This window comes from Triturus cristatus, chromosome 3_2 (genome assembly GCF_964204655.1).
Source record: "Triturus cristatus chromosome 3_2, aTriCri1.1, whole genome shotgun sequence".
Taxonomy (NCBI): domain Eukaryota; kingdom Metazoa; phylum Chordata; class Amphibia; order Caudata; family Salamandridae; genus Triturus; species Triturus cristatus.
In genome coordinates this window covers 204007122-204032344 of record NC_140584.1, presented here as the reverse complement: position 1 = coordinate 204032344, position 25223 = coordinate 204007122, and the positions used below count along the sequence as shown (strand labels likewise).

The 25223-nt window shown below is 45.9% G+C and overlaps 1 protein-coding gene across 1 annotated transcript in view; it reads left to right on the top strand.

Moving 5' to 3' along the window:
• Window positions 1–24830, top strand: part of LOC146857024 (indolethylamine N-methyltransferase-like) — a 170553-nt gene extending 145723 nt beyond the window's left edge. The window contains exon 3 of the mRNA XM_085647513.1: window positions 24014–24830. Within this exon, the coding sequence (XP_085503639.1) occupies window positions 24014–24452 (439 nt within the window). The 3' untranslated portion in view covers window positions 24453–24830. The remainder of the gene's footprint in view (window positions 1–24013) is intronic.
• The last annotated feature ends 393 nt before the right edge of the window (window positions 24831–25223 follow it).

The window sequence follows — 25223 nt, the reverse complement described above, 5'->3', positions numbered from 1 at the left end:
CCTGGTGAATGACAGACATACTGCACAGTATGCGGTACATGCCCATGAAGTCAAAGCTCACGTACCCTTCAGAATACCTGCCACAGTCCCAGGGCAATGCAGAACCCAAGGAGAACCGCAGGGCACACATGCTGACACCTGCAAACATTGCAGCCCTGAACCCGACAAGTGGGAGCAGTCACACACACCTACACATGTCCCAATCACTGAAAGGTACCACCTAGGGACAACTACATGATATTGCGAACAAACAAGTGCCTTGGGGACCCCTGACTGTGTCCCATCTGCGTCTGACAACACCATCACCACTCAGAACTGACAAATCCCAATGATGAAACACCAATTAACAGTAGTGTGTCCTGCACCCACACATCTGGTAGCCCATGGCGAAGTTGTGGGATGAACCCAGGTAGCTGCAAAGGATGACATGGATTGGATACCCACCAGAATAGGATACATATCTCCTGGACCACATGGAGTACCTCACATCAACACCTCAGTATTCAACATTGGAAACCAAGGATTACAGGTGCAAGGGCATATTAAACATCATCAACCTAATGTACAGCTAAATCAAGTTCACAGGGATAAAGAAAAAAACTTTATTCAGCATATTAAAAGTTAAACGTCCGTTCAAACAAAAGGCCAATGGCCTGTCCATTATCAAATGCCAAGGAGTGAACTAGAGTGACAACTGTCACACGTTGCTTGCCTGCACAGCTAAGGACAGGGGACATTCCCTCGAAGGGGCATACATGGGGGCAGGCCAGGCACCGCAGGGACAGGATCAGGGCGCAGCAGAAGGAGGCAGTGAAGAGGTGGTGGATGCAGGAGAGACACCTGCAACTGCAGTGGAGCTGACTGAAGTGGTGGGTGCAGTCACAACTGTGGGGCACAAGTCAGATGGGGTGGGTGCCGGCACAACTTCAGTGGGCAGGTCAGATGGAGTGGATTGAGTCCCCACTGCAGTTCCCAAGTCAGACGGGGTGGTCGTGGACTCCACTGCAGTGCCTAAATCCATGTGAGCGGAATGGGGTGCAGGTGAGGTCTGCAGGACAGAGGGGGGACACAGTCCCCACATCAGTGCCACTAACCGTCTGACCAGGTGTGGAGGAGCAAGTGGTAGGGGGGGAGGGCCTCAGCATTTTGGGGATGGTGTCTCTGTGGGTGGGGAAACCCGGGACAGGGAGTAGCAGGGGAACCTCTGGAGTGGTGGCCTGGGAGATGGAGGACAGAGACTTCGCCTTGGAGCTGCGTGGCGGTGGTGGGGTCTTGCTCTTCCGGCTCCGGCTGGACTTGCGGGTGGGGGTCTCAGTCTGACTGCACCTGGGGGAGGGTGTCCGGGTGTGAGGGGCACTCCCCTCTGTGTGTGGGGACTTCCTCTTCCCCTTGTAATCTGAATCTGCCGGGTCGGTGGGGAGGAGGCCAAGGTCACAGAGGAAGAGCTTCTGTGGAGATGGGGTTGTAGATGAGGCAAGGGAAGGGGGCTGGGAGGGAGAGGTTTCGGAGGACTGTGGAGTGGTTGTGGATGACTGTGTGTGTGTCAGCAAACCATCCCCTGTGAGTGTGGTATCAGTCCCCTGCGCTTGCTTGTGTGCACGTCTAGACCTTGGTTTGGGTGTTTGTGTGCTGCCTGTGTCTGTGGCTTTGTGAGAATGTGCAGGTGTGTGTGTGCTTTGGACAGGTAGGCTGCTAGGCATCATGGGTGGTGCAGGGGTAGGAGGGGTGCGGGACTGTTGGAGGAGGGACACTGCTGCCGTCAGGGAGGAGGCCACGGACTGATTGGTCCTCTGTAGGGCAGACATGCCCGAGGAAATGCACTCCATAAGCTACACCAGTTGCGTCAACAGACTTGTGTGTGCATGGAGGGCCTTCAGCATCGATGTCTGCCCTACATGGATCTGTCTAAGTAAGTCTACAGACTCCTCACTCAGGGCAGCAGGTGACACAGGGGCAGGGGGTGCGGTGCCTGGCACAAAGGAGACATGCTCCCAAACACGGGTGCCTCCAGGGACCTCTGGGATGGGAGCCGATGGGAGGGTGGTGATGGTGGTGGTGGGGGCGGTGGCGGGGACAGCCTCACTAGCTGGTGTTTGGTGGCTGCTGACACCCGCCTCCACAAGGGAATCATCCTCAGAGCTGCTGTGGCCCTCAGCTGGGGGGGATGGTGCTGACAACTCCTCTGTGTGGCTCCACTCGCCCTCCGTGCCACTGGGTCCCCCTGACTCCTCTCCTTCTGTCCCTGTCAGGCTCTGTGGCTCCTCCTGGTCCGTGGAGCTGTCCCCTCCTGTGTCCATGGATGTATCTGGATAGGAATAGGAAGTAAGAGAACAACATCAGTCACCTGCACAGACTGCACACACCACAGTGAGTAGATCACATCACAGGGCAAGCCCTGGCATCATCATCTGAACACTGCTCAAAGTGCCAACACTGTTTAGAATAAGCCAATTGTCATTCTCAACATCAACCATGGCACACATATTCCTCCTTGACTTGCACACATATGTCTGTTGCATGTTGGATGCTAATACCCCAATGACCCGACATTCACCACCCACACATCAGTTGGACATGCAAGTGAACATGTAGGAGTATGTCACTATACACACAGCACATCTCTTGCTACTGACTCAGTACAGGTGTCCGGATGAAGGGATGGGCAGAGACTCATTTCACATGCTTGTGATGCATGCCAGCAACACACACTATGATGTTCTCATGTCCTGATTGGCAATGCCACTATGGGGTGCATGGTGCACACTTGAACACAATGCAGGATCACTCATAGCAAGGTAAATGCCATGGCACAGGCATTCCTGGAAAGTCAGTCAACACTGTCTCCTGTCACAGGGGCAGGGCATCCAGACATCAACAGTATGCACTGTCTCACAATCATAGCTCAGGGGTAAAGCTAACTCTGCAGATGACAGGTGCACTTGTCCATCCCCTGCAAACAACACATCCAGGACCCAGAAGACCCCACATCATGCACATCATACATATGAGTCTCAGCAAACACTAATCCCTGTACATTAACACATCACAGTCTGCCATGCATGTAACCCAGCTGCCTGAAGGACACAGTTGCATACACCATTGTGCGCTGTCAGATGATCACACACCTATATGTCACACAGGTCTTGTCTCTCATAGTCACATCTCAGATGTCCTGCTGACCCTCAAACTCATGAACAACCCAGTTGTACGTAACAGGAAGACACACCACAATGAGGGAGACACCTGAAGGCACATGTCACGAAGCACAACCTGTAATTAGTTACACAGGAGTGGGATTACAGAGTGTTTCTAAATGCCCTTGAGGAGGCATGACTGCCCAGGTCTACGTGAAACAGTGTTTGGCCCTGGACCGTAGTCAGGTGGCTCAGCAAGTGTGACATACTTGATATACATACTCCTAAGGCCCCAAAATTGGAGTCCCCAGCTGCATGGGTTTGTTTGGAATACCCCAGTCACATGTGGCTTGTCAGACCAGCAATTGGAACACATCTCAAGGGCACACACAGATCACATGTCAGATCTCAGGCATTGGGCAAACAATTGAACCACCCATGAAACACACAACAGAGTCACGGGAACAGATGTTGTCCGGTAGCTGAAGCATAGCTGACTGCAGGGACACAGTGCCCTAGTGACACAAGCAACAGACTGTAGGGGCCACACCTGTGGAACAGATGAGTAGGGTGCATCACACAATTGAGGGACCTGAGTATTGGACTACAAGACCTACGTAATGTGGAAGTGTGACCAGGCCAAAAGACTGCAATTAGCATGTCAGACATAGTACACAGATTAGGCATGGACTCACCCCTTTCCTGCTGCTGTCTGGCCTTCAGCTGCCTATCCAGGTCCGGGAAGACCACCGCCAGGATCCGGAGCATGTGGGGGGTCAGGGTCCGGTGTCCGCCCCTCTTGCGTGGAGGTGACACCTTCAGCTGGACTCCAGCTATCATCCGGGTCCAGCCCCGAAGGTCCTGCCACCTTTTCTGACAGTTGCAGATCCGGCGCCTGTAGACCCCCACCGAACAAACTGCCCGGGCGATGGTCAGCCATATCTCCTGCTTCTGGTGGGCATCAACCTGAGAGGATGACAAAGTTAAAAGTACATGTACACACATGCCCCTTATTTGTGCTGCACACATTTGGAGATACAGGTCATCATCACAAAGGGAAATGAGTTACACAGGTAGTGCAACCATGGAGAAGGACAAATCACCTGCATGTCTGACATGTTAACAATGCCTGGGAAGTTTAAGCTTGCACTAATGCACTTTAGCAGCAGGACACCAGTTCATTACATGTGCCTACACACTTTGGGGGATGAAAGTAGTCAGTGAGAATGCTTGCCACTGGTGTACACACTGCTAGTACTGCTAGTCAGACAACATGCACAATTAGGAAGGCAGTGGACTGCACACTCACCTGCTCCCCTGGTTTCCCATACAGCTTGCTGTACTGTGGAAGGAGCCCGTCCAGCAGGGCCTGGTTCTCCTCCTCAGTGAAGGCTGGGGCCCTCTCCAGAGTACGTGCCATAGCAGGAGCCAGAGGATGCATAGACAGCAGCAGTGGTAGCAGGGATGTGGTCCAGTAGCATGTAGTGCAGGCAAGTGAGCTCCCTGGGGGCCAGCCAGCCTTACATCTGTGCTGCAGAGGCAGAATCTGTGCCATGTGTCCCAAGTGATAGGTCCAACACGGTTGCATTCTATGAATCTGGCCAATCCATGGAAAAGTAAGACTTGTACACGCCTTCCGCATCGTTCAAATCTTCACCTTCATAAAACACCAGTAATTGCAACATTGTTGTAGGCATACAACTGAATTTCCAGCGCACAACTCGTACAAGTTTTGAATCCGCATCCGTCTCCATGAAAGTCCAGAGCCAATGGGTGCGCCCGGCTCGGTCAACTGACTGTACAACTCGTATTTTGAAAATACACATGCACCCGTCTCCATACGATTCAAAGCCTAAGGCGTACGCCTCTCTCGGACCATGCCTGCCCGACGCGTATGCATGATAGTCACCCGCGTCGGACCTCATTGCATTCAATGGCAAAGCGTACGCACGGCTCGGCCATGAACCGTGCAATGCGTCCGCATTGTCCCCCACGTCGGAACTCATTGCATTCAATGGCAAAGCGTACGCACGGCTCGGTCATGAACCGTGCAATGCGTACGCATTGTCACCCGCGTCGGACCTCATTGCATTCAATGGCAAAGCGTACGCATGGCTCGGTCATGAACCATGCAATGCGTACGCATTGTCACCGGTGTCGGACCTCATTGCATTCAATGGCAAAGTGTACGCACGGCTCGGTCATGAACCGTGCAATGTGTACGCATTGTCACACGCGTCGGACCTCATTGGTGTGACTATTCGACGGATTCAACACACAATTACTTGCCAGGGACACCTGTGCACACCTACCACACTACAGCATTGGCCACACAGTGTGGCATGGCAGGTAAGGTTGCATTCCCTGGGTGTTTGGGGGGGTCACATTTGGTTTGTTGGGTGGCACTTTTGTGCAGCCACTCCCAGGCTGTGCACGTGTACATGGGGGCAGAATCCTTTGTGTGTGGTGCACATTACCACTGTGATGTGCAAATGTACAGTAATGGGCATAAGTCACGGACACAGTTTCATATTGGATATGTTTGGGCTATGTCACATACACCCTGAGTCCTGGGGGTGATGGCATGTACGTCACAGTGAGACCTCTAGCCACAATACTGATGTGCACCCACAGTCTGTGTGCATTTTGTGTCTCAGATGTGTCTGATCAAATGTGCCCAATGGGTGACAGTCTCCACATCCATGTGGTATGTGCATCAACCATGATGGTGTGTGTGTGTCTAAGAGACGTGCATGTAGGGCCTGCAGGGACAACAGTGGCCACTACCTGTGGGACTCACGCTTGCCTTGTGGTGTGTACATGATACGCTATGTCCATGCCAGTGTCGATGTGGCAATACAGGGACCCTGGGTTTCTGCATGGCAAAGATCTGTGATGCCTGGCACACAGACTGTGGGTGCACATCAGTATTGTGGCTAGAGGTCTCTCTGTTGTATTCCGCACTCCTACAAAACTCAGCTACTTGTTCATTTTTGTGTGTGTAGGTGACTCTGGATACCCCAACATGCCGTGGTTGCTGACACCCCTCAGAAACCCTGTGACACCAGCCGAGATGCACTACAATGAGGCACATGGTCGGAGCAGGAGGGTGATTGAATGGACATTCGGCCTCCTGAAAAGCCGCTTTCGCTGCCTGGACAAGACCAGAGGGGCCCTCCCATATGAACCTGCAAAGGTGTGCAAAATAATCCTTGTATGCTGCATGCTACACAACATGGCAGTGCGGAAGAAGGTGCCTCTCATCCAGGATGACGATGACCAACCTCCGGCACCTGTGAAGGATCCCGGCCTGGGCCAAGATGCCAGTGATGATGAGGATGAGGGTGACGTCCGCTCACAGCTCATCAACAACTTCTTCACCTGAATGTGAGTTTCCAGGGTTGTTATGTCAATGTATGGAGTTAGCCTGGAATGTGTTGTGGCTGCTCTGTTGCTGTCTGAGTGTGTCTGTGTGCCACTTGACTGGATGCGTGCAGTGATGTGTCCATTCAGGTGGTGTGTACTCCACCATAGGGTAGTACTGCTAACTTGTTTTTTTGTAGGTTTTTTGCGGCCTGTTTTGTGCATGGGTATTGCATTTCTCTCCTGTTCTGCTGTGCTTTTGACTGTGTCTTGTGTCTGTCCTTCACAGGGTAATTTGCCTGTTGTATGTACAACACTGACCCCCAACACCCAGAATCCGACACCAGTGTGGGAGTAGTCAATTGACATCAAGTGATGTGCCACACACCCCTGGACTTCAATTCTCTGACACTCTGTGACCGTGTGTCCACCGTAACGTACAATTGCCTTGCCACTATTTTTGAATAAACGTGTTGCTGATGTGTAATGAACCTGTGCTATGCTTTGTTAGGTGCTTTGTCTTTCGTCCCACATCTGACTGACATTTGCTTAGCTCACCTGTGGACTTGTTACCACTGACTGTGGATAGGTGTTGTTGTGCATACCTATGTGTTTCAAGTCAACATCATTGTGTGGGATGAGTAACATGGCCATGGTGAGTATATGTTGTGTTGCCATAGTGGTGTCACATAGTTACAGTATTTGGAATGCATTGTGTTGTGTAGCAGATCGACATCTCCATGACACATGACAAGTTGGAATCACAACAGAGGCAAGTATGGTGTACTGGTGAGTTTATTTTCGAACATGTGTGAGGAAAGTGCACAGGATGGTGGGTGCTGTACATTGGTTTTGGAATCCAAAGTTCACATTAGAGTTGGAAGTGCTGGTAGATGAAATGTCCAGAGTAAAGTCCACAGTCATCTGCTACATTGGCCAAACATGAACCCTCCATGTCATGTGGGCGAGTTATGTGTGATTGAACAAGGTGAACGGGTTGCGCACAAAGAACATTGTCCAGAACAGGTTTAGAGGCCCTGGGGGATGTGCTGGGAAATCTGCCTCTCACATGTCCTTCTTCGGACGACCCCTCTTCTTCCGGGGGGGAGAGGGATCCTCAGGTGCAGGCCTCTGCAGTACAGGGGACTCTCCGCCAGAGTCCTCCTCCCTCCCCGTGGCGCTGGCAGATGGTGTTGCAACAGATGTTGTGGCCACACAGGGAGGTGTGGACAGGTTTGTGTTGATCAGGCGGAGGCATTGGAGTATGTCCCGATGCACCGCAGTAAGGGCAACCCACTTGGCCTCCATGCGGGCATGGTGGGCAGCCTGCTCCTGTTGCATGTCCTTGAGGATCCCCACTACCTGGCCAAATCGTCCGGTGCTATCCTGGTACGCATCTATGATGCGTGCCAGTTGGGGGTCATCATACAGTCCAGACTTCTCTGCAAGGCGCGCCCTCTGCCTCCCACCCCTCCCAGCACCCCTATTCACACGGGCAGGACCAGTGGCAGGACGCACAGGTGACACTGGGACCCCTTGGGTGGTGTTACTGGTGGTGTTTGCTGTAGCTTCCGGGGGGGTCATGTGTCCCTGTGCTGTGGGTGTTCAGTGGTCTTCGTTTGTCTGTGTTGGCGGGGCTGCCCTGTCAGTTTCCAGATGCTGGAGGCGTGGGTACAGGGGGTGCAGATGTTGATGCTGCTGGTGCTGCATGATGACTCACAGCAGAGGGGCCAGGTTGGTCGTCGTCATCCGAAGAGGACAGAGACAGAGTCAAACCAGAGAGCTCAGTGTCCACCAGAGTCTGGGCCTGGGAATCCTCTTCATTTGGTGCTGGGTCCAGCACCACCTGTGTTTGGAAGAGACACACGATGTGAGTTATGTTTCTACATGCATCGATGGTTCACAAACATGACATTTTCTACTGTACAAACAGATGCCTGCCTGTACACTGCTTTTTCCCAGCTTGTCACAGACAGAGTTTGATATTGTTGTTGCCCATGTCCCAGCATGGCCTTGTGCTCCCCACAACAGAGCCCAGTGTCAGACATCTTGTCAGTCCCTTCCCACTCCCTGTGGGGTGAGTATGGTTCAGTTGGAACTTGCTGGGCCATGTGGGTGGGTGTGGATTGTCTGTGACTGCGACTCCCATCATACTCTTGGCTACACCCCCCTTCCCATCATGCCCATACTTCCTCCCTCTTGACTCTGCTTCCCTGTGAGGGGATGTGACAGCAATGGCAAGATGGCTGACTGTGAAGTCCTGGTGTTTATTGTAGCCCAGTTCCCAGCAGGGCCTTGTGCTCCCCACAAAAGAGCCCAGTGTCAGACATCTTGTCAGTCCCTTCCCACTCCCTGTGAGGCGAGCATGGTTCAATGTATGCTTGCTGGGCCATGTGGGCGGGTGTAGATTGTCTGTGACTGCGACTCCCATCATGCTGTTGGCTACACCCCCCTTCCCAGCATGCCCATACTTCCTCCCTCTTGACTCTGCTTCCCTGTGAGGGGGTGTGACAGTAATGGCAAGATGGCTGACTGTGAAATCCTGGTGTTTGTTTGGCTACAAGTCCAAAGAGAGCCCCTGTGCTTCACACAGCTGCACTCAGTACGGGGTGTCTTTTGATGATGTTTCACAGAGGTGAGGGTCAATGCATTCTACCCGGTGAGTTGTGTGGAGTTTGTGTTGAGGGGGGGTGTGTCTCCACATGCTGGTAAGTATGGTCAGAGCTGTCAGTCCTCCTTCCCACCCGGCCAGATATCCCACCATGAAACGTGCTTCCATTGTAGGGCGTGCAAGTTGTCTTCCAGGATGTCAGTCAGTGGTGTCCTGCTTCTGATTTGCGCACATGCCCTAGCAGGGCCTTGTGCTCCCCACAGCAGGACCCAGTGTCAGCCATCTTGTCAGTAATTTTCCACTCCCTGTGATGTGGGCATGTTTCAGTGAGGTCTTGATGGGCCAATTTTGAGAGGGAGCATTATCTGTGACTACAAACCCCATCATGCTTTTGGATGCACTCACTTCACCTGCATCCCCACAATTCCTTCCTGTCAGTCAGCTGCACTGTGAGGTAGTGTGTTTGTGGTGGCAAACTGTCTGGCAGTGTCTATTTAGCATTGTGCCACTGTCTTGCTCGATTTGTTTGTAGGTTGGTGCATTTCATGACACAGTTCCAAGTCACTATGGGATGGCAGGTATTGTGTTTATCTGACTGGCATACACATCTGGGGTTGATTATCTAATGGTTACTGTAGCTTTGCTTGCGGTGCATGGTTTCACTGGCCCTTTGCCACACAATCTTGGGTATCTTTGGTATGTTGTTTGTGTACTCAACAGGCTCTGGTCTGTTATCCCATGGACGCTCTCTGGTGGTAGGATGTCCCACACCTTCTCCTCCCAGGTCCTGAAGTAGACTGGTTTGGCAGGAGGGCCACCGCTGGTGCACTGACTCAGGGGGTGATATTTTTTTATGAGTTTCTTGACCCTCCTGCGCACGCCATACCACCTGTTCTGGATATCGTCCTTTGTGCGCCTTGCTGGTGCTTGACCGTTCACCTTGTCCACAATCCTCACCCACATCTTTGTTTTCTGTGACATGGGGGTCCTTTGGACCAATGTACCAAACAAATGTGGCTCTACTCTAACTCACTTTCTGTGAACTTTGGATTCTTCTTTGGAGGCTTGGTGATGGGTGGTGGTGGTGAGGGATGTGTGTGAGGGTGCAAGTGAGGGTGGGTTGGTGTTGGTTTTGCTGGCTGTATGTGTGTGTGATGTTGATGAGGTGCTGATGGTGTGTGAGTTGTGTGATGGGTGAGTTGTGAGTGTGTCTGTGGTTGCTGTGTAACGGTGTTTGCTGCTGGCTGTCTCTCCTGTTTACAAGGGATGATGGTAGTGATTGTAGTCCTTTATATATTTGGAGTTGTGGGTGTGTCTTTGGCCCAGGTTTTTTTTATTTGGTATTTATTGGCTTTGTCATTGCTTGTTTGGTCCTTTTTTTGTCTTTTTTCCTTTGGCTTTTGTAGGCATGAAGGAGACGTTCTTCTGACCAAGGCGGACGCTGATATTGTCTCGTGTAGGCTTCTCCGGGTCGTTCACACTGCCTATCTTCTGTGTTTCATACGCGTCGGTCTCTATTGCTTGTGGGCCCGGTTTTCTGTGTGTGTCGGTCGTACGGCTTGTTCTCCGTGCGAGTTGGTCTGGGTTTCCAGGCATTGCATCGTACTGCGTGGATCGGACATCATGGGTACGGGTCGGTCGGGTTCATCCCGGGTTCGTGTCGGTCGGTGAAAATCGCGTTGGTTTTCCGGCCGGATCACTATTTTCCCAACGGCTCGGTCGTACGGCTTGTATTCCGTAAGTGTCGGTTGTAATTACACGCGTTGCATCGTACTGCACGGGTCGTACGGCGCTGGTCCGTGTCGGTCGGTATCCGGTCTGGGTCCATGTCGGTTGGTTCGTTCTGCGGCCGGAATTAGAATCGGCCCCATAATTGTAAAGATGTTGTTTTTTAATTATCTTAATGTGTTTTCATTTGTATATTAATTTTATGTGCTATGTAATTGCTAATAAAAATTTTAAATATAGTTTGTAATATTAAGTATGTTATCATTTTTTATTTAATTGATAATAGTAATTTCTAGTGTTGTGGTGGGTTGCTAGGTTTGTAGGGGTATAGGGTTGGAAGTTAATTAAGTAATACTTAATTAACAATTTATTATTAACCTATTAATAATAATTGAATTGATTATTAAGGATGAAAGTTGTGGAATAATTGTATTTTTTTTATATTTTAGATGCGGACTGCTGGGTTTGTAGGGGTATAGGGTGAGAAGTTAATTAAGTAACAATTAATTAACAGTTATTTATTAATTAATGATGAATAGCTTATTAATTATGTAAATTGTGTAATAATTATATCTTTTTTATATATATATTAAGCACGAGCTGCTTGATATGAAGGGCTATAGGATGGGCAGTAAATTAAGCAACAATTAATAATTCATTTAGTATTAATTATTTATTTGGTTATTAATTATGTAAATTGTGTACTAACTATATATTTTAGTTATAATTTAGGTGGCGGTTGTTGGGTTTGTAGGTATTTAGGGTGGGAAGTTAAATAAGCAATAATTAATCAACAATTATTTATGTATTATTAATTATTTAGTTGACAAATATTTATGTACATTATGTAATACTGATTTATTTGAGTTATATTTTAGTTGCTAAGTTTATATGGGTACATTAATGAAGTAATAATTAATGAATAAATAATTGTTACTTCATCAGTTAATTGATTAGCAATTATATAAACTGGGTTATACTTATTTAATTTAGTTATATTTTAGGTGTGAGCTGCTAGGTTTGTAGGAGTATAGTGTGGGAAGTTAATTAGGTAATAAATAAATAAATAAAAGTTACATTGATAATTATTTACTAAATTGTTTAATAATCATGTGAATTGTTTCATTGTTTCATATTATATACATTTTCACTGTAAAAATATTAAAGGTTACAAGGACGTTATAGTTAGGCTCAGATTTCACGCTTACAAAACCAGCGACATTCAGCAGTTATAGCTACCTCAGCTAACTATAACTTATGCCCCTGCAATGCACTGCTTATGACCTCACATATTATATCACTCCTGACGTGGTCAGTGACAGCACTGATGACATCACTGATGACATCTCAAATGACATCACTGATTACATCATGCATTGAGTGTAAATTTTCAAGAGTTTATGGGTGTTAATCTTATATACTAACCTACTACAAAAGTTAAATTAGTATACTAGAGGCACTACTACTGAGTGATACTACTTCTAACATATGTTATGTGAGTGACTGTGAGACTGTATGTATCCTTGTGTGCATGGGTGTATAAGTGGCAGTATGGATGTATAGGTGGATATGTGAATAGCTGTGTGAGTGAGAGACATGCTCTGTGAGTGGCGGTATTGGTGAGTGAGTGGGTGTGTTAGTGGCTGTATAAGTGAGTGAGTGGCGATGTGAGTGGCTCTACGGGTGAATAAGTGGGTGTGTAATGACTGTATGGGTGAGTGAGTGGGTGTCTGCATGGCTGTGTGAGTGAGTGACTCTGTGTTTAAGTGGCTGTGTGGGTGAATGAGTGGCTGTTTCAGTGGGTGTTTGGTTAAGTAAGTTGGTTTGTGAGTGACTGTATTGGAGAGTTTATGTGAATGGCTGTATTGGTGAGTGGGCTGATGTGTGAGTGCTTGTATGGATGTGTGAATGGGTATATAAGTAGTTGAGTGGGTGTGTGAGTGAGTGTGTGAGTGTTTGTATGGGTGAGTGAGTGGCTGTATTGAGATGCCATATGGGCGAGTGAGTGCATGTGTGAGTAACTGTATAGGTAAAAAAGTAGGTGTGTCAGTAGCTATATGGGTGAGAGTGTGGCTATGTGAGTGACTGGTTGTATGAGTGGCTGTATGGATGAGTGAATGGTTGTGTGAGTTGTTGTATGAGTGAGTGGGTGTGTGATTTCCGCTATGGAGAAATGAGTGGGTAGATGAGGACTGTATGGCTCTGTGAATGGGTATGTGGCTGGTTGTGTGGGTATGTCAGTAGGCGTACAAGATGTTCTATGGGTGTGAGTGGGTGTGTGAGATGTCATCAGTGATGTCATTTGAAATGTCACCAGTGATGTTACTGACCATGTCATGAGTGATGTAATATGTGAGGTCATAAGCAGTGCATTGCGGGGGTGTAAGTTATAGTTAGTTCAGGTAACTATAACTGCTGAATTTCACTGGTTTTGTAGAGTGAAATCTCAGCCCAACTATAACACCTCTGTAACCTTTGGTTTTTTTCAGTGAATTTATACGTTTTTTGTCAATTCTATTTCCTAACTATAATGTCCCTGTAAGCTTTGGGTTTTTTCAGTGAATTCTATGTTTTTTAAAATTAGTAGTCATCTTTGCAGAGTGGTGGAGAAAGGGGGATTGGCCTTCGAAGTCCTTATAGCAATCATGCTCTGTGGGGCTTACTGGAGGTAATAGGCGGGGTATTTGGTCCCCACGAACCCTCTGGAACCAAGGGGCTTCATCCCCCAGCCGGCAGTTCTCCAGGAGGTGCATTTGCAGAGTAGTGGAGAAAGTGGGCATGGCCTCCGATAACCTCTTCAGCAATTCCACTCTGTCTGACTTACTAGAGGTAGCAGAAGGGGTAGTTGCCCCCGAGGACCTTCTGGAGCCAAGGGCACTTCATCCTACAACCAGCAGTGTGCCAAGAGGTGTTTTTGCAGAGTGGTAGAGAAATGGGGGTATGGCCTCCGGCAACTTGCTGGTCTTTTTTTTCTTTATTCGGGGAGGGGTCCGCGTGGCCCCCTTCCCTGGGACACTTTTGGTCTTGGGGACCACATTTCTCCAGGGTCAGGCTTATTTTGAAAAGGGGAGGGGGCTACATGGCCCCCCTCTCTGGGATGATTTCAGCCCGGGATCCCATCCCCAGGGCCCGACCTTTTTCTTTCTTTTTTTTAAACAAGAGGAGGGGGCAGTGCAGCCCCCCTCCGGGGCCAATTTCAGCCCTGAGGACCCCATCCCCCAGGGCCCAGCCTCTAATGTGGGTGTCCTGGTCCCACCCAGGGCACCTACTCACCAAGGATGAGAATTGCAGGGGGAGCCTGAAGGCCCCTGTGGTCCCTGCCAGTACCACACCTCCTGTGGGAGCTGACAATGCTTTTACACATAGGGAGCTGCTAATATGCAGCTCCTTGTGTGTAAAGCAATTGTGCTCCACTTTGAGCAAGTGGGAGCAAAATGCTCTTGCTTGCTTGCTCAAAATGGAGCGCAGTTTGCTATGGCTTGGTGGGATCGGAATAGCTCCTGCTAAGCCATAGAAAACTGCTATGTCCCGGGGTGGACACCCTGGGACATAGCACTAGCTGGCCCTGGGGGATGGTGGTATCCAGGGCCATGTATGGCTCCATGAGAGGTGCCATACAGCCCCCCCTCCTTTCTTGTTTTAGGGCCTGCCCCAGGGAGTTGGCAGTCTCTGGGCCCAGGAGGGGTGGCCTGTGGCCCCCTCCCATTTCTTAAAAAGCAGTTTGACCCCAGAGGGGTCTGGGAAATAGCCCCAGAATGTGATAGTCCCTGGGGTAAGGGGTGTCTGTGAGGTCCCCCAGTGCATTAGCAACGGGGAGGTGGCGATCCCCGGGGCTGTGGGGGCGGGGTTATTCAAATATGATATATGTTTGAAATTAAGTACTTTCCCTAATGTTGCACGGACTGAAATGGAAATAGTAAATCTTGTCCCTCCAAAGTCCACTGCTTCCACTACTGTTTCAAAGACTGAAGTGGGAGTAGTAAATCTTGCCCTGCCAAAGCCCAGAGCTTTTCCTACTGTTGCACAGACTCAAGTGGAAATAGTAAATATTGCTCCTTCGAAGTGCGACGCTTTTCCTTCTGTTGCACAGACTGGAGTGGGAATAATAAATGTAATTCCTCTGAAGTCCAACGCTTTCCCTACTGTTGCACAGACTGAAAGTCAAATAATAAATCTTACCACTTCGAAGTCCAACACTTTCCCTCCTCTTGCACAGACTGGAGTGGGAATAGTAAATGTAATCCCTCTGAAGTCCAATGCTTTCCCTACTGTTGCAGACTGAATTGGGAATAATAAACCTTACCACTCGGAAGTCCAACACTTTTCCTTCTGTTGCACAGACTGAAGTGGGAATAGTAAATGTTACCCCTCCGAAGTTCAACGTTTTTTCTACTGTTGCACAGACAGGTTTTAGCAATAATTGCTGAAAGGAGTTACACCCAAATCAGTAGCAAGCTAGCTCTTGGTCCGTAGATTGTCCTTTTTGTGACTTGGTATAAATCTGCATATTTTTTTGTGTGTTTGTATTCTAAAAAAGATGAAGAAAGTTCTGAGAGTTAATAGGAACACTACTGTTCCCAGCATGCGCAGACGATGTTTCAGTTGGGACCCCAGAGACAGATTCTAAAGAACAAACATGGTCATGTTCAACCCACACAGCAGCCGCTGAAGGTGTGGCAGCCAGTAGTGTTTCCGATGACGAGGAGCCAGGTTCCGCATATTTGGATGGCTCATAATATGCATTCTGTAACAAAAGTAATCTGCCAGGACATCCATGCAGGCAGATTCTTAATGGACCCATCAGCAACTCTACGTCCATTGATTTCACCAGTTGTTTAACCAGGCATAAATCCATTGTTCACTCGAAGGAGCACAATATGCAGTGGAACACGGGCTGTACACAATGTAACCATATAGGTTGAAAGGACAGAGACCAATTCTCATTCATTTCCTGGAGCAAGGGTGCGCCAAAATACTGTATCTTTATAGCTCAACTCAGCACCGCATGTGGCAGTGCCATTCTCATTTGGCTGCAAGGTGGAACATCGATTGCGGAGCAGCAAAAATAGAAGGAAAATGCTAACAATCAGAAATAGGACGAGTGGCAAACTTCTGAACATGCTGGTCACAACGGAGTGTATAAAAGACAGAATTACTCCAAAGATAGTCTGGAACGTACTGACAAACCCAGTCCCAATCACTTTAAAAAAGTGTGCTACTCCCACAATATTAGATGCATTAAATATGCGGTGTACAAATTCTCGAAATTTTGTATTAGGTTGGCGCATAGCAGCGATTGTATTTCAGCAACCTGGAGAGCAAACATTTCTCTTGCAAATGTAAACAAAACTTCTTTCTAAAACAATATGTCTTTCAGGTAGCTTAAACTATCAAAGTTCACAGCAGAAATAGCAATTTGAGGCCAATTTGTCACTCCGCTATCTGTGCGGGCTGGTGCAAATTAAACATTGCCACAACAGTTCCCAATCTGGGAAACAGTAACCAAATAGGGCACTCTTGATTTCATCCCACAGCGACCTTGGTCATTCAACATCAAATAACTTCCATGTGAAAGCAATCTAAATGTTGGATGGATTATGGCATCCTTAGCACCTTTGAGATAAAAGGTTACGTTCGCCTTCAACCCATTACAAGCCCCATTATGTGTCAACTGGCTGCAAACTAATGAACCAATCACCGACTGCCATAATGACCATTGTTTGTGACTATATCCACTAGTGGGTACCATTGATATAAGCATTGAGGCAGACATGAGTAACTAAGATAACACAGGAATTCTGACACACACAATTTACTGCTGATGTGCCAGAAAAATCGATGTCTTGCTATGCTAATATGACCACATGCACGCTAAGAACAATTGCGAACATACATCATAATATAAGTCTACGTGCGTCACCATGTGTATAGCTTTGTACTAATACATTATGTCTGCCAAATGTATCCTATGTATCGGCATATTCTTCCATCTAGATGGAATGAACACGCATAAGTCTGAAGTAATGTATTAACATGCATCCCCACCAACAGAATTTGTACTAATGTATTATTTCAACTAAATGTATAATGTGTATCGGCATATTCATCTATCAAGATGTGTGAACAGGCAAAGGTTTAACATTGAAAGTCGGCATCAATTATTGACGCAACCACACGCAGGCAGACATTTCCAGTGTATCCTACACCCGTCCGTAGATCTAAATGAGAAGATAATGCTCCCTTCTGTAGTGCAACATCTGAACCACTTTATATATGCCTGAATATAATACACTTCACTTATTCAGTCTGCCAAAACACACATAATTTCTTTTTGCAAGCTATCCTGCTACCGGTCTGTTGTTCATTTCCATTACATATGGTGGAGCACCTGATTACATCGACAGATGTAACTAACAGTTAGGTCTGTTTACATATTCAGTCCGCATTTGGTGGGAAGAGAGCCCTTAAATACCCTTAGCTAATCACAGGCCCATTGTCATCGAACCCAGCAGACAGACACATGCTGTTCTGCTTCGAGGTGGTCCAGGTCCAGGTCTATACAGAATTAGGATGAGCAAGGTAAGACGCGCTGTGAAAGAATCTGCTAGTTATTAATGCAAACAGCATCACTCACTAAGATCAGGTATGCCTAGTATCTATCTCTTATTATACTTTCACTTGGGTTTAGACCTGCCCACCGGATGCATACAACCCTAATTATTAACGATACTGAGCAGCTGCCCCTCGGCCAAATTGAACCATTGTGTTCCAGTATACAATTAAAGAGCCTGCACCTCCCACGCACATATACAGCCTTTGGGTAAGCCTGTAATATCAATATTGGGCATCCACAGCTTGTACACGTTGCGACAGCACTTGTGAATAGCAGTCCATCATATATGCCCCCCCTTCTTCCACAGAGTAAACGCCAGGACCGCACATTCACCGTGCCTTCTTAAACTGTATCCAGTACATCGAGTTTTTTCCCGTTGTGCCATTCAGAATTTTGCCAGCCTACCTCTACCCTCACATGGGGTAAGTTCCTCACTTCTTTGTACCATCACAGTGTAGTCATGTAAGCGATATACCCATAATTTATGGGCCTGACAATAACACGCCATTATTTTCTCACATGTACAGTACCCGGCTGGGTCCCATGTGAGTATTGTTTTTCTTCACTACACTCACGGTGGCACACCCTCTACACAAGGCTGCGCAAACTATCCTTCAGGTACTATACAAACAGCTCTCTCCATTTACAAGCATAGCTGCCTTACTACAGCCAAATACTGACGTTATCCCTCCCTCTTGTTGTAGATGTCCCTACACTTCTAGGTCCTGAAGAGACCCTACATTGCATACAGGGTCAAAACACCGTCGAATTTTTACAAAAGCGAACCCTTAAAAACCAGCACTATCATTGTATAAAGTGCTGCTCATATACTATATACCTTCCAATGGTCATCTTTATGATATATAGGAAACCTTGTACATATGTCACAAATATGTCACCACTGTTTTAGGTATCTTTTTTCACTGGGACACCACTCACTACCGTTAGATCGTTGTTTGAATATCATATGTGTATTTTTGTTCCAAAAAATTGGATAAATAATTGTGTATGAAATATAAATTTAAGGTGTGTTCAGCTTCCTCTCCTTTTGACATCACAGTAAGCCATTACATTGCCATTGTGCATTATTATATCAAATTTATGTTGCCATTAGTCCACAGGAGCCATTGTTTTTGATAATAATGCAAACTAATGAACGGCTGAAAGTGTTCTCACAGTCTGTACCGCAGAGAAATACCTTGGATTCCCCATTTCTACACCTGTACTCAAAAGGTAGCACCCATTTCTCATCCACAAATCCCCCCTAACTCCTCATAACTTCCACCCAAACAGCTTGTGAAGTGGAATGTTGGTATAGTACTGATATAAAGCCATATGTTATCCAATCGGCTGACGATGTTTCTGCTAAATTCTCTATGTGTTACATGGTGTATGTCACAACTTTCTTAGTCATTATTTTCTTCTCCTTGGTCAAATTTTAGGGCAAAAAGAAATTGGTTTTGTTCAAATGCCAGCATGGCACGCGACCACTGTGTAGAGCTTCTAATGTCCAACTCAATATCATAATAGTTTGAAGCTGGCTCTGTCCATGTTGGAAGAGGTACATATCACTCTGTACTATGTCAATAGCTGATGACACGATGTTACTCAAAAAATACATTCTATTAGATAATGTAGTCATACCATTATCTTCAACTGCTAATGCTTTTCCCAAATTAACTCTGTGAAATTCACATATCAGTTCAGCAGCTTCCTGCTGGAAAGCTTTCCAAAGCTTGTTGTACACTGCATACTGAAGGGTTGATGACACTGCTTTCAGGGGCCTAACAAAAAATCTGTAAATCCATATCATTAAAAAGGAGAAGCAAGTGTGCTTTCACTTCAACTAATGTGGAGTTTCGTAACCAATCAAGGCATAACTTCTCCTTGCTATCAATTGTTACTTCCCCAGAACATTGTGCCTACACATAACGAGGGTCAGGTCTGTTTATTCTAAAGCCCTTCTTATTGTTCAGTAAACATGCATGACACTCATTGGTGTTTAATGGCCACACTAACCACCTGTCAGGACTGGAATGTGAAGAATTGTATGAGCCATTCTTAAGCATGATGTTGAACTGCTCCTCCATGTGGCTTGTAAATACTGCCAATTGTCTAAGTATGCAAATGTGGGAATGTTTGGTGTGCTCACATCTTTTATCTTGGCAAGGTCCAGACAAGATGTTTGCTGCACTGTTTTGTTCAGGAATATTTTCTGTCTTGGTATTAGACATGCTCAAAACAAAGCCTTGTTACCCTGAAATTGCCAGTATTTTGTTCACCAAAACAGATTTTAAGTCAATATTGTCTCTCCCGATGCTAAACCCTTGTATTGACAACTGGGAAATAAAAGAGGCCAAATATATTAATTTGGTATCGATTAGCATATTGTTCTTTGCCGGGAAAGGAACGAGTTTATAATAATAAGACACTAGGTCTACTGGGTTGTTGCTAGAAAAATATTCAAACTTCTTGACATATGATTTTGAACTGCCCACAGATAGTGTAGGGCAATGTTCTCATTGTGCATCATTAAATACTGCATGTGGCATATTAGCTCTGTGTAAGAAGCAGTGCGCATAGTGGTGAAAGCGATACAATTCATCATAATTGGACGTCCCACTATACATATCTTCATTCTCAAATACAGTATAATGTTCTATCTCATCGAGCATTGACTTAACAGTATCTAAGTTCCAATTATTAGAGATGGTTCTATAAGTAATAACATCTTGAAGTGTCAATTTAAAATCATATGGTATTTTTATTGTTTCTGTCGGTCCAAATATTGCAAAAGGTACCTTATCCCAAACAAATCCACGAGTACCGGAACCACTAAAATGTTCACAAGGGACTGGTCTCTTCGCACTTTGTGTGATGACGAATGAGGCTTCAAAACCTCAACTATAGGTTCAACCACAGAGCATTCTGGGAGATAATATCCATTTAAGAGACAAAAGAACACAGTCATAAAGCCGATCCAAATCGAAAGAAAAAGCAATTCCAGTAAAATCAAATATCAATCCATGGTGGGTCAAAATATATTGATTTGAGCCAAATTATGTGTGCATGGATTCCATGTGATGTGTTTGACTGATCCGAAGAAAAGTCATTAAACTTCCTGAAATAACCAGAAGTAGTTTCTGCAAAATCAGGGACATTATGTGGTATTTTTTAACTTGTAGTTGACTCCAATGGTAGGTCATAGTAAACAACTTAGTTGCTGACATTTGTTGATGAATTGTGTGGAGTTGCCTATGAAGCTTGAATGTTTGTGGTTGATGTGACTGGAAGCAGCATAACTTCAGTATCAGGTGTCCCCAGCCGGGGTGTAGGAACTTCAACGGTTGTTAAAGTTTGTAATGAGATTTCCTGTGTGGCAGTGAGAGGAGGTGGGTAACTACTCAGGATCACAGGTGGCCTATTGTTAAGGACTGTCCACATGATGTAGTTTGATCAGATCGATTGACACAAACATTTTGTTTTTACAACCAGCAATAGGTGGCAAAAGTATGGTTCCCGTACCTTGAACCACCAGTACAGACACATGTGCTCTGTAAGACGGGCCAAATTGTTTTTGTCCACAATCTTCTATCAGATCAGATCCCCGATCTTTGGAATCCAGCCAGGATTTGCTAGTTCTGCCCCACTTCTCCAGTGGCTGAACTTTTCTTCAATTCGTTGCTGTTGTCTTCACAGAAGTCATTCAGTTCCTGTAAGTAAGCCAAATGTTCACTAATGTCAAAAGGTGTTTCCGTCGCCACTGGGACAGGATTGTCTAGGTCAGGTACATACATTGAGAGACCAAACAGTACTTCATAGGGAGTCCGACCACCCAAGGATCTTCTTGACAGATTATATAAAGCTCTCTGAACCCCAAGGAGGTGAGGCACCCAACTGTGACCTGAACTTAATGCTCTAGCTGTTAAAGACTGCTTTAAGTCATAGGTCTTCCTCTCTACAACAGAATATCTCTCTGGATGGTATGGGGGAATACATCACAGTTATACCCAATGCTTCCATGGTATCCCAGTAAGCCTTAGGGATAAACGCAGGTCCTTAGTCTGAATGGAAAGCTGCTACTGCATATGTCCCGATAAAGAATTGTAAAGGTTTGACAACAGTTTGAGTGTCAGTCAATTGCTGTGGCCATACCATGTACTATGTTGGAATCATTAATTTGCTGTCTGATGTCAGATTTAGGGACATAATCTTTAGTCTGTTTGGTTAGACCTGGCCACCAGTGTAGCTGATGTAGCAGCAAAACTGTAGCTGCCACTTCTGTGTGTGCAGAAGTCAACCCCTCACATGTTGCAAAAATGTATTCTGGCCTGCGGTCCAAATTTGGTTTTACTCTATCTCCCACTCCTGGAAGATGAGCAAATAGAATATTCTGCGAGCTCAGTAGGTAGGAGCATTTTGCTGGATATGACCCGGGTAATGGAGCTCCACTGCGCGAAGCTGTGACAGCTACCATTATGTCTGGATCTAATCTCACATTGGAATGAGTCACTGCAGCGATGACTGCAGTTTGCACTGCTGTCTTTGCGGCTTCATCAGCCATTGAATTCCCTGCAACATGTATTGCAACACGTTTCCTTTGAGATTTGCCATTCCTCTCCAAAGCATTTTATGCTGGATAGCATAACCTTTTGAGTCTCTAAATCCATTTTGGCTTCAATTGTTTAAACACTCATTATAAGACTGCACACAGTAATATGAACCACACACTATAAGTGTGGAGAACTCTGGGCCCATATTTGTTAGTGCCAGAATGAAAGCTTTCAGTTCAGCCAAATGTGCAATGCAATCACCTATTGATTGTGTATATGTTTTTAGCGGCTGGAATTTTCCATCCCTCAATTTACATTTTACCGCTGCGCCAGCGGCCGAGTGTTAATGTTTTGTGCTGGCTGCAGGCTGGCCAGACCATCATTGAAACTATAAAGTCATACCAATCAAGAGGCATTATTTGACTGGGGAGAGGACATTTCTTTCATTTTGTAGGTATGCTTGTGTTTGTAGTGCAGAGTCAAATACGTTGTCTACATCCGTTGCTGTTAGTGAATTTGGCTCACTGTCCATCTTGGATGTAAGGCTTTGCATTAGGAACACTAGCCTTTGTGATAACCTCAAATGCTGGGATGGGAGTCAGGACAATTATGTTAATCTTAATATTGTTTTTGAATATGGGCTGTAATACACGTGTATGCACTTTAGTATTTATAAAACAATAAAGAAATACAACAAAGGTTAAAAAGGAAAGCACCACACAAGCTTGTCAAAGCCAAAACTATTGACTTTGGTAATGTTTGTCTCACTGGGCATAACATTGATTAGTGTGTGTTCCTAAGGAATCCATAGAAAGCCTTTTTAGCATGTATATGGTTTGTCTCTTGACGTGACCTCTGCAGTTTTGAATAGTTAAAAAATGTATTTTTTCTATTTACATTTTTAATAGTTATCAATAAAATAGGTATCCCTTGCAATTTATAATGATCAAATAAAACTCATCATCAGCAATGCACTCTATGTTGGTACTGCAACCAGATCACGCAAAGACTCCAGACCATCCAAAACACAGTTGACAGATTCCTCCTATAGGTCCCGAGATGCACTCACATCACATCACTTCACTTCTTAGCTCACTGAACTACACTGGCTACCCATCCAGAAACCTTGCAAATTCAAGCTGCTCATCCACGCCCACAAAGCCCTCCACAACACCAGCCCAGCATACCTCAATAACTGACTTCAACTCTACCAACCTATCAGACAGCCACGCTCCACCTCTCTCTCCCTTGCATGAGTACCAGCATCCGCAGAAGCAAGTCAGGAGGGTGCGCCTTCGCTTTAATTGCTACCAAGAACTGGAACAAACATCCTCAACAAATCAGGACTGCCACTCTATTTCTAAATTTCAGGCAAGAAACTGAAGACCTGACTTTTCATCTAGGTGCACCACCTGGCCTGTGTTCCTGTTCAAATGCCTGGGAACCCTCATGGATGATAAGCTGCGCCATACAAATCGACATAACATGACATAACCAAACATAACAAAACATAGCCAACCATAAACATAATATATATTTTTGTCCCAGTGACTCCAATGTGTTTCAAATTCTTACTGGAAACAATCGACCACTGGTCAAAACTTCAAATGAGGACTGTGCTTTTAATCTATAACCATAGGAATGTGGCTGGTACCATTATAAAATCTTAAGGGTGTCATTGTAGGCATTTGTAGAAAAGTACTTTAAAAAATATGCAGAAAAATTAATAAGTAGTCCACTTTTTCCTACATCAAGGGTCTAAAACTGGTGGTTGTAACTTTATTACCACAAAAGTGTAATCTGTTAACTTAATAGTGGACTCTAATGAGACAATTTAGACCACTTTCAGTTGTTAAAGATATTTTGAAGTCACTTTGCTAGTGTGATAAAAGAAATACTGTCCATATGTAAACATTCCCATATGCATTGTGCACTGCACAAGCAAGTACATAGTGCGTCTTTAATATATTTTAGAAAAAAAGTAATGCTTTCTGTTTTTTTTGCTTCTCAGTGAGCAGTGGACGGAAACAGAGGAGAAATTAAAACAATCCATTAAACAAATTGAAGCAGTAGACCTTGATGAGAACGGCCGAGAAGTTCTTAAGATATTCCCTCAGGCTGACTGCCTGTTGAGCCCTTACCATCTGACTATGCTCTGCAAGGACCAAGACTCCTTCATCAGCAGTGTGAAAAATATGTCGTCTTTGTTGACAGTTGGGGGGCACTTGATAATATCTGTGTTTATTCAGTGCACATATGTGTACGTAGGAACACTTAAGTTCCCAATACTATGCATTGAAGAGGATTTTGTGAGGAAAGTTTTGAGCGACGAAGGATTTGTTATTAAGGAGGCAGTGATGAACCCGAGAATCAGCCAGACTACATTTTCAGTCATGGATTATGCAAGTATTCTGTTTGTTTTAGCTCAGAAGATAGAGAAGGTGCAATAGTCTGAAATGGCACCAGTGAAACAATGAATGTTATTCGCAGAGTGTATATGTTCTTCGTCAAAGGAACCCTTCCGTGTCTGAAATGCATCCACTGTGCTTTCGGTGGGGTTTGATTTCTACTCGTTGTCCCAATCATGAACCCCTTTGTTGTGCATTGCTTTCATTAGAAGCCGTTATGCATAACATCAGATTATGAACTTTTTTCACTTTTGTGGGAGAAATAGCACCTCAATATACAGCATAGAAGAGGTGGCATAAACTTTGAACACCTTCCATAATAAAACGAATTGAATATGTATAGAAGGTTTGCATTTCCAGTTTTTGAACAGCATTTGAAAACAACAGTGTGGGCGCCAAAAACATCGTGGGGTTCCCAGGAAGAAAAAAAAACAGTGGCGGCCGGCATAGGTGAGAGCCATGGGGAGAGGTGGGGGGGTTGAGTTGACACACGACAGCTTAGGTAAACTTAAATAAATACAAGTAAAAACCACTTACCTTGCACTCCCTGCAAGGCTTTATTTATTTAATTTTAACTAACCTGTCATCTGTCGACTCCCCCCCACCTCCGCCAACCACTCTTACCTGTGCCGGCCGCCACTGAAAAAAACATCAGAGTTCCTAAGACAGAAGAGCAGTGAAATTCAAGCTTTGATAGTGTGAATGGAGAAGTGTTGATCTGGCTCCTTTAAATGTGCCACCTCACACTGGAAGGAACGTGTCTGTAGAATATCTGTCCTCCCTTCCCCGACTTTCTTTGGATCCCTGCAGACC